This window comes from Orycteropus afer, unplaced genomic scaffold (assembly GCF_000298275.1).
Source record: "Orycteropus afer afer isolate SDZICR_OR568_19922 unplaced genomic scaffold, OryAfe1.0 scaffold00048, whole genome shotgun sequence".
Taxonomy (NCBI): Eukaryota; Metazoa; Chordata; class Mammalia; order Tubulidentata; family Orycteropodidae; genus Orycteropus; species Orycteropus afer.
This window is the reverse complement of record NW_006921635.1, coordinates 13,074,538-13,083,467: the sequence shown is the minus strand read 5'-3', so window position 1 is coordinate 13,083,467 and position 8,930 is coordinate 13,074,538. Positions and strand designations below refer to the sequence as shown.

Sequence of the window (8,930 nt, the reverse complement as noted above, 5' to 3'; positions counted from 1 at the left end):
GAAATGTTCATAATCATTAGCCATCAGAGAGATGCAAACCAAAACAACAATGAGATACCACCTAGCCCCAGCACTGGTAGCAAAGTTCAACAAGACAGAAAATAATGCTAGAGAGGATGTGGAGAGATTGGGACTCTCATACACTGCCGTGGGACTGAAAAATGGTACAACCACTGTGAAAAACAGTATGGTGCATCCTTAAAAAGTTGGAAATAGTAATACCATTTGATCCAGCAAACCCAGTTCTAGGAATATATTCTAAAGAAGTGAGAGCCAGGACACAAATAGATATATGCATGCCCATGTTCATTGCAGTCCTGTTCAAAGTAGCGAAGAGATGGAAACTACCTAAGTCCCCATCACTGGATGAATGGATAACCAAACTATGGTACGTTAATCTACAGGTAGATACATAGGCAGACAGGCAAGATCATCAGGTATGGGTAGGCGAATGGGAATATACCCATGACCATATATAGGTTTGTCAGATGTTTCTGTATGTGCATTTGTATGGGCTATAAAAACGTCCGTATATAAAGGAGAGTGAACAGGGAGCAAACTTACGATGACTTCTTAGCCACAACCAAACATCTTGAGTGAGAGTTAGTCACTAGGCCTGCAGGCTCGGGGCCATGGTCACTGGGAACGGCAAGCTCAATTGGCATAGTATACTACATAAAGACATTGTTCAACATCCAACTTTGGTGAGTAGCAACTGGGTTCTTCAAGGCTTGTGAGTGGCCATCTAAGATGCAACTATTGGTCTGACCTCACCCAGAGCAAAGAAGAGTGAAGAAAATCAAAGATGCATGGAAATAATTAGGCCAAGGGACTAGTGGACCATGGGAACCTTATTCTCCATGATCCTGAGACCAGAAGAACTAGATGGCACCCAGCTACTGCTGCCAACCAGTCTCCAAACAAAATGGGAAATTCTGGATAGAGTGGGAGAAAAATGTGGCCCAAAACTCAAAAGCATAAATCAGACCAGGCTTACTGGTCTGATAGAGACTGGTGAAACCCCTTAGACTATGTTCCCTAGTCACCCTTCAGGCCTGAAATTGAACTCACTCCTGTGGTTTAACCTTCAGCCAAACAATCGACAGGCCTACCAAATGAACAGTTACACTAGCAAGGTGCACTCCTTAGAACAATCAACCATGGGAGATCTGAAGGACAGCATTTGCACAGAGAAATAGTTCAGGGGGCAGGAATGCACAGGAAAGAAGGACACAGGGAAAGGTAACCACTGACAGGAAGTGGGAAAAGAGCTGTTACATTGTGGGGATTACAATCGACGTCATGAAGCAAAATATGTATGATGTTGAATGAAAAGCAATTTTTCTTTGTAATCTTTCACCCAAATCAATAAGAAGTTAAAAAAGAAATGTTGTCATTTAATTGTCTTTGGTCATGGCAGACTATGAGTCCTTGAGCGTGGGACCCTGTCTTACTCCACAAGTGTTTGCTGCTTGGTAAACACTCAAAGATATCTGTTGAATGTATAAATATAAGAGGAAAGGCACTGGCTAAAGATGACATTCATTTATTTCAGGAAGTTAGAAGGAGCTTTAAATATGACACAGACTAATCTTTTACGGTTCAGTTGGGGGAGACTGACACACAGAGAGGGTCAATCACCCAGCCAGTGCTACTGTCTGCTCAGTCAACACCTTCCTATCCACCTCATATTTCTCTTAGAAAAGTCATTAGTGAGTTTAAGCAACATATGTCTATTGCTCTGCACAGTCTTGAGTTGGACACACACAAGAATGGGCTTTGGGACTGCATAGGGCATTGCAGTAAACCAAGACACAAATCTGTATCATGATAGGCAAAAATGGAGAGTTGATGTGTGGCATCTGGCACTGGATAAACACTTGGTGAGCAGTGCTGGCACTGGGTAGAAGGACCCCATAATTTGTATGAATGGAGGGAGTAGAGGCATAGGCTGTCCATGTGGGGAAAGCTGGTGGACACCACACCAGAGCAATGCAGATGGGTTTAGGGTGAGGACTGTCCCTCATCCATCACTGCCAGTGGTGATGCTTTCCATAGGGTAACTTTGCTCTATAAATATCTGTTAAGGGAATGAATGAGTGGATGAACAGGCTGTCCATGTGGGGAAAGCTGGTGGACACCACACCAGAGCGATGCAGATGGGTTTAGGGTGAGGACTGTCCCTCATCCATCACTGCCAGTGGTGATGCTTTCCATAGGGTAACTTTGCTCTGTAAATATCTGTTAAGGGAATGAATGAGTGGATGAACAAATACCTTCTGATGATCAATCCGATTTGAGAAGCATAGCTCTGGCTCAGTCTCTCCTTTCAAACAAAGACGCAGAGGTCCAGGGAGCAGCCTGGTCTGAGGTCACACAGCACTGCAGTGAGATGAGCCCTCAGCCACTGGCATCCACCCCCATTCCAACCCCCAGCACTTCCTTCCTTGCCTCAGCTTTGCATCGTTGCGGTGCCTTTAGATAAATTCTGTGTCCTTCTTTGCTGAGGAGTACCAGAAGATGCCTTGTCTCCACCACACATTTTTTATATTGCATACAAAATACTTAAAAGAAGGCGAGCTCTTCAGGGGACAGCTAAAACAGTGGAGTCAAGGGCCAGCACACTCCGCGTCACAGAGAAGGGAGCTGGCGCGAGAGCCAAATTCTTCAAAGCTTCTCCCCTCCATTCCTGCTCCTCAGTGAACTGGAGCATAGATGCTGCTCTCCGTAGTCATGGCAACTGGCTGATTCAGAACCTGGATAAGAGTCAGAGCTGAACTTTCTACCAAACTCTCCAAGATGCCTGGCTCCCAGCTGCTTCCCTGCTTCCTCCAGCAAAGCACCTCGCTCACTGAGCCGATCTGCGGGTTGCTCCTTACAAAGTGCTCAGGGTTGGGTGCAAATCCTCAGGCTCCAAGCACGAGATTGAGGCAAGCACCATTTTAGGGCTCAAACAGTGCCAGAGCCCCAGCCCACTTCTGTAGAGAGTAGACCTGCCAAGGCCACACAGTGACTGACATCAGAGTTGTGGCTAGAACTGTGTCCTCCTGACTCCCAGTCCAGTGCTTGGGCCATATTGCACCGTCATAAGAACAGCTAGCATTTATAAGGCATTTGACTGCTAACCAGAAGGCTGGTGGTTCAACCCTACCAGCCATTCCTCAGAAGGAAGGTTGGGCAATCTTCTTCCATAGTGATACTGCCTCAGAAACCCAAGGACGAGGGGGTCACTATGAGTTGGATCTGACTCGGCAGCAGTGAGTTTGTTTTTGGTACTATGTGCCAGACACTGTGCTAAGCACTTAACAAGCATTGTCTTGTTTGAGCTCCAAAGGGACCCCAGAGAAGGCACTATCATCCCCACTGTGCAGATGAAACCGAGAGCTGGAGACATGAAGCCACATGTGCACCAGCTGCCCACACTGCTTGTTGAGAGAAATCAACAGGGAAAGAGAGAGGAGTCTGGAGAGCCATCGTGAGGTGGTGACAGGTGGGGCAGAGGGTGAGGCCCTCACTTCCCCCTAATGCAGGGACTTGGCTTGTAAGTTTGCAGATATTTATGTGTACGTATGGCACACACAGCTTGCACTTAACTACTTATCTAGACATTGGTGGTTTGAACCCACCCAGCAGCTTCAACAATCTATTTCTATGAAAATATGAGCCAGGAAAACCCTAGGGGCAGCTCTAGTCTGCAACACACAGGGAATTGACTCAGTGTAAGTGGGTTTGATATGTATCTCAAGGTGTGGCCTGAACATTATCTTCCACAAATAGAATGGCATTTCACCATGAGATTCAGGGCATCCCTGACATGTATTGCTTCTGTCCTATGAGCAACTTCTTCTGTATGTAGAGCACTTTCTAATCCAGTATCTCAACCAATGCTGACAGCCCCCTGTAGGGTACACAGTATGGTGAGCCTGTTCCCACTGCACAGAAGACACTGAGGTCCGAGATGCAAAGGCACTCGCTTCCCATCCAGACACTTGTTCTATGCTCGCCCCCAGGGCTGTGAATGATCCGCTCCTGGCCAGACACCTACAATCTGCCAAATGAAGGCCCAGGCCGTCATGCTTCTGAGTCCACCAGAAAGCCCAAGGCTCTCATTATGGGGCTGACCCAGCCCAGAAACAAGCTGGATTTGGTTAATTTGTACCTTGGCTCCTGATACTTCAGTCTGGGCCATGTTAATTATCCTGGCCTGAGGTCTTGGCCCTCTGGTCTGTTTCAGAGTTAACCCAGTTAGTTTAGCCTGGTGTGGGGTAATCTGCTGGAGCTGTGATTGTTTGGGCTTTGATGTCACTGCTGGAAAACGTGTAGGCACTTGAGGGGAGACCTGGATTCCAGGGAACTGCTGTGGGAGACCTCATTTAGATGGGAGGAGAGGGGGATGTTCATCTCAGTAGAAACCGAATGAGAAAGAGGAGGCCGTTTTATGATGCTCGTGTGTCCCTTGTAATGTCACTCGTTCATTAAACAGTTGCTTACTGAACATCTATTTAGTATCAGATTTCAACAACCCTAAAGTAAACAAGACACTTAGTCCCTGCACTCAAGGCATTCCTAGCCTAGAAGGGGAGATATTCCCTAAACTGAAAATTGTAATGTGATATAGTAAGTTCCCACCACCCAACTGTCAGTTTGTCATACTGTGGTGGCTTGTGGGTTGCTGTAAGGCTGGAGGCTATGTCATCAGTATTTCAAACACCAGCAGGGTCACCCATGGTGGACAGATTTCAGCAGAGCTTCCAGACTAAGACAGACTCAGAAGCAAGCCTTATGGATCACCACTGAACATTGTCCAGTGTACAGCCCCCTGGCATGGAAGGATCATGAACATGGTATACGACTGGGCCACGTTTCTTTCTCTTACACAAAAGGTCACTGTGAGCCGGAGTCAACACGATGACAACTAGTAACAACAATAGTAAATTATACAGAACAGCTCAGAGGGTCATGAAAGCCCACAGAGGGCACCTGGGGACGATGGGCAGTACCGTGGAGAGTTCCTAGAAGATGAATGGGAATTGGCCAGGAGAGTGGGGCCCATGAAGGCCCAGTGCTGTGTCTTAATTCTGGGCCTTCATGTGACTGCAGAAGATACAGTAAACCAGAACAAAAGGTTGGGGAGGGCAAGTGATGAGAGTGGGAGGAAGGGGGCCGGCTCCTGCAGGGTCAGGTAGACAGGTGCACATGAGTCATGACTCACCTCCGGATCTTGTTAGAGTGCACAGGCTGATGCAGTAGGTCTGGGCGAGGGCCCGAGCGGACACATCTCCAGCCAATGCAGGTGATGCTGACACTGTCAGTCTGGTACCACACTGGGAGTAGCAAGACTGTAGATGCTAAAAAAAGGTGTGCACTTGATTCTGAGGGTCGGCCTACACAGACAAGTGCAGCCTTCTGCTGTGTGCTAACCTCCTGCAACTGGTGCATATGATTTCATTCAGTGTTCAGAGTTGAGAGTGTGTGAGCGTGTGTGTGTGTGTGTGTAGCAAATATTCTTATATATCCAAAATCGCCCCCTTCCCAACTTCAGGTCAAAGGCCAGAGGAACCATATAGTGAAAAATCAACCCAGCATTTCTTACCCAGTTCAGCCAAGTAGGTCAGGCTCCCAACCTGCCTACGTTTTGAACTCTCAGTACAGAACACATCGCTTTGCTGCCCTGCAGTCAATCCCAGATCCAGCCAGTCATTTCTCCCTCCACAGGCCTGCCAGTCGATTGCCTGTTTGCTGGTGAAAAATCAAAACTCAGAAAGGCTGATTGGGTTTGATTGTTGGGGCTGCCGGAAATGTAGGCTACCCCCAACTTAGGAACGGCTGAATTCCAGGGTGTCGTGGTTACCCCCTAAAAAGGTTAAGAAGGGTAATTAGGTGATGGTGGGAGTGTGCCCAGGTCCTGGCGTCCAACTGCCAAGCTGTGCCACCATGAGCAAGAACATTTCCTGCAGCCCAGGCCACACTTGGAAGCTTTTTATCGCTGGAATTGTAAACAGGCTAGACTTTTCTGGGGGAGGGCAAATTGCTGATTCTATTTCCCAGCCATGGGAGAGACTGTGAGGAACTTTGGTGGCACTGTTATTAAAACATTCAGCTGCTAACCAGAGGTTGGCAGTTCAAACCCACCAGCTGCTCCATGGGAGAAAGATGAGGCAATTTGCTTCCATGAAGATTTACAGCCTTGGAAACCCTATAGGGGCAGTGCTACTCTGTCCTGTAGGGTCACTGTGAACAGGGCTTGACTCGATGGCAGTGAGTTGGGTCTGGCTTGGTTTGGGGAGGGGCTGGGCCAGGTGAGTCCTGTTTGGGCATCACAGCCAGTGCTGGAGGAGAGACCAATCAAGCAAGAGTCTTGTGGGAAGAGGGAGGCAGCCCCCACCCTCAGAGGAAACACATAGCCCAGGGAGGAGGAACCTTGGGACAAGACCTGGGAGTGAAAACTAGTCCCCAGAGGTGCTGCTGGGACCATTCATTCACTTATTCTTCATTCAGTCATTCATTCAGTAAATATTTATTGAGCACCTACTATGTGCAGGCCATGTTGTAGGCACTGAGGACACCACAAGAAACAAGAAAGAACAATCCCTGCCTTAGTGAGGCTTGTGTTCTACTAGGAGTGGAGGGGACAGAGGAGAGGAGGAAAATAAACATAACGCAGTAGTAAAGACGTACACTATTAAGGAGTCCCTGGGTGGTCCAAACGGTTAAGGGCTCAGCTACTAACTGAAAGGTTGGTGGTTCAAACCCACTTAGAGGTGCCTGAGAGGAAAGAGCTGGCAATCTGCTTACAAAAGAACAGCCATTGAAAACCGTGCGGAGCTCTGTTCTAAAGGGAAACACATGGACTAGCCATGCATCAGAACAGAATCAATGACAACTGGGCTAGGTAGACTATTAGTCTGTCCGTTGTAGAACTCCCCATCCACAGGAAAAGCTGGGACAGGACTTGAGAACCTCTCACAGGGGTGAAAACGGCAAAGACCCAAGAGAAGAACCGCCCTGAGCAGTGAGAGGACATCTGTGCCTGGAAGATACAAGGCAGCTGTATGGAGGAGGCACTGATGACTGGTCCAGGAGGGCTGGCAGGACCTGGTGGTTCAGCTCTTCAGGGGAGACTGCCTGCCTGCCTGGTCACTCACCAGCTCGGTGGCCTTGGGCAAGTCCCTTTGCCTCTCTGGTGAAATCATGAAGCACAGTCACCTTATGGGACTGTTGTGAGGATGAAAAGAGGTGATGTACGTCTGATGGCCTGTGATGACACATGGTGGCATTTGAAATACCAGCCATGTTTTCCAGCGACAAGTCACAACGGTCTCCAGCCTCACTTGCAAAGCTTGCTGACGCTGATCCACTTACCCCAACAGCCCAAGGCCAGGGGTTCTGGGAAGGGGGAAGGGAAGGGAGGTCCCTGAGTGTCCCAGCAGATTCTCCCTGGACTGGGACCTTGGCTCCTCCCCATGAGCCAGCTGAGCGGCTACTTCAGAACCTAGAAATGGCTCTTTCCCACCCCTGCTGCATCCCAGCATCTCTCCTCTCGAGTGCCCAGGGATGAATTTGTCCTTCCTCCTCACTGGCCCCTTTCCTGAGCTGGAACTGCACACAGGGCCTTCTGAGAGCTGGCAGAGTTAGGACTTAGCGCTCCTGGAGCGACCCATGCACACGCACGACGTTCCTTCCCAAGGCTGAGGTCTGGAAGGAGATTGCTTACAAGCAGAGAGGGAGCCGCTTCTAAAATCTGCAGAGAGGACAGAACAGACAAGCCACAAATCTCGGTGGCAGGCGGCGAACTCCCGAGGTCTGGGCTCGTTAGTTTTAAAATAACACAGCAGAGGAGTGAGATAAAGGGCTTCGGCGGGGGAGGCTGCCAGACACCTTGCCTCACGCTGCTGGAGACACAGAGGGGCCCCGCTCATCTCTCCTCCCAGGTTCCAGAACCCGAAGCTGCCTGCTCTGCTCGGGCAGGGGCTGTGTTGCCTCATCACAGAGTCAGAACATGTCAGAGTGAGGCCAGCCCTTGGAGCACAGTGAAAACAAGCAGAGGCCCAGAGGGACCAAGGGACAGAGTCAAGGGCACACAGCAGGCTAGGGGCTGAGTAGAGTCCCCCATTCAGCAATTCTGAAGCTGCAACAGAGGCTGTTGGTCAGATCCTATACCCCTATAACAGGTTGCTATGAGGTTGTTATTCATGCCCCCAAAATGCCCCTCTTAGTAGGTTATGCCCACCCTGCTGAGGGGCAGGCCATAGCCACTCACTGACTGACACGGGAGCATAAAAGACCTGCCATTTTACCACCAACCAAACCCAAACCCACCACCATCAAGTCGATGCTGAGTCCTAGCAACCCTATGACAGAGTAGAACTGCCCCATAGGGCTTCCAAGGCTTTGCAGAAATAGATCGCCTCAGCTTTCTCCCACAGAGCAGCTGGTGGGTTTGAACTGCCTTTACATGAAGGTGGGACCTATTCTGTGGTGTAATTCCCACCCCAGAGCGCCCCATGGGATCAGACGGAGGCTAGACGCCAGGTGAAACTACATTTTAGCTTTCTCCTGCTTCCCTCAGTCCCACTCTCCGGGACCATACCCTTAAGAGGGCTGGCACCAACATCCTTGCTTCAGGCTCTGTGTCCAGTGAATTCCTTCTAACACAGGTCCTCAAGACACACCAAGACCAGGTCATTCTCCATTAAACACAAAGCAATGGTTTTGTATTGCCTGGAGTTGGAGGGAAAAGGGTTCAGACTTCAGCTTTGCTGCTTCCTGGCTCTGTGATCACAGGACATCATTTAATATCACGGAACCTCAGTGAAAAAATTTAAGCCTCAAGTTGCAATATTGAGAGATTCTATGGGCAAAATATTGAATGATGCAGGAAACATCAAGAGAAGATGGCAGGAATACACAGAGTCACTGTACCAAAAAGA

At 49.1% G+C, this 8,930-nt stretch overlaps 1 protein-coding gene across 1 annotated transcript in view; it reads right to left on the bottom strand.

Annotated features, from left to right (window-relative positions):
- SRRM4 (serine/arginine repetitive matrix 4) overlaps positions 1–7,293 on the bottom strand; it is a 129,875-nt gene extending 122,582 nt beyond the window's left edge. The window contains exons 1-2 of the mRNA XM_042780614.1: positions 7,287–7,293; positions 5,213–5,324 (exon numbers count right to left, since the gene is read on the bottom strand). Of these exons, the coding sequence (XP_042636548.1) occupies positions 5,213–5,324; positions 7,287–7,293 (119 nt within the window). The remainder of the gene's footprint in view (positions 1–5,212; positions 5,325–7,286) is intronic.
- Positions 7,294–8,930: the final 1,637 nt, after the last annotated feature.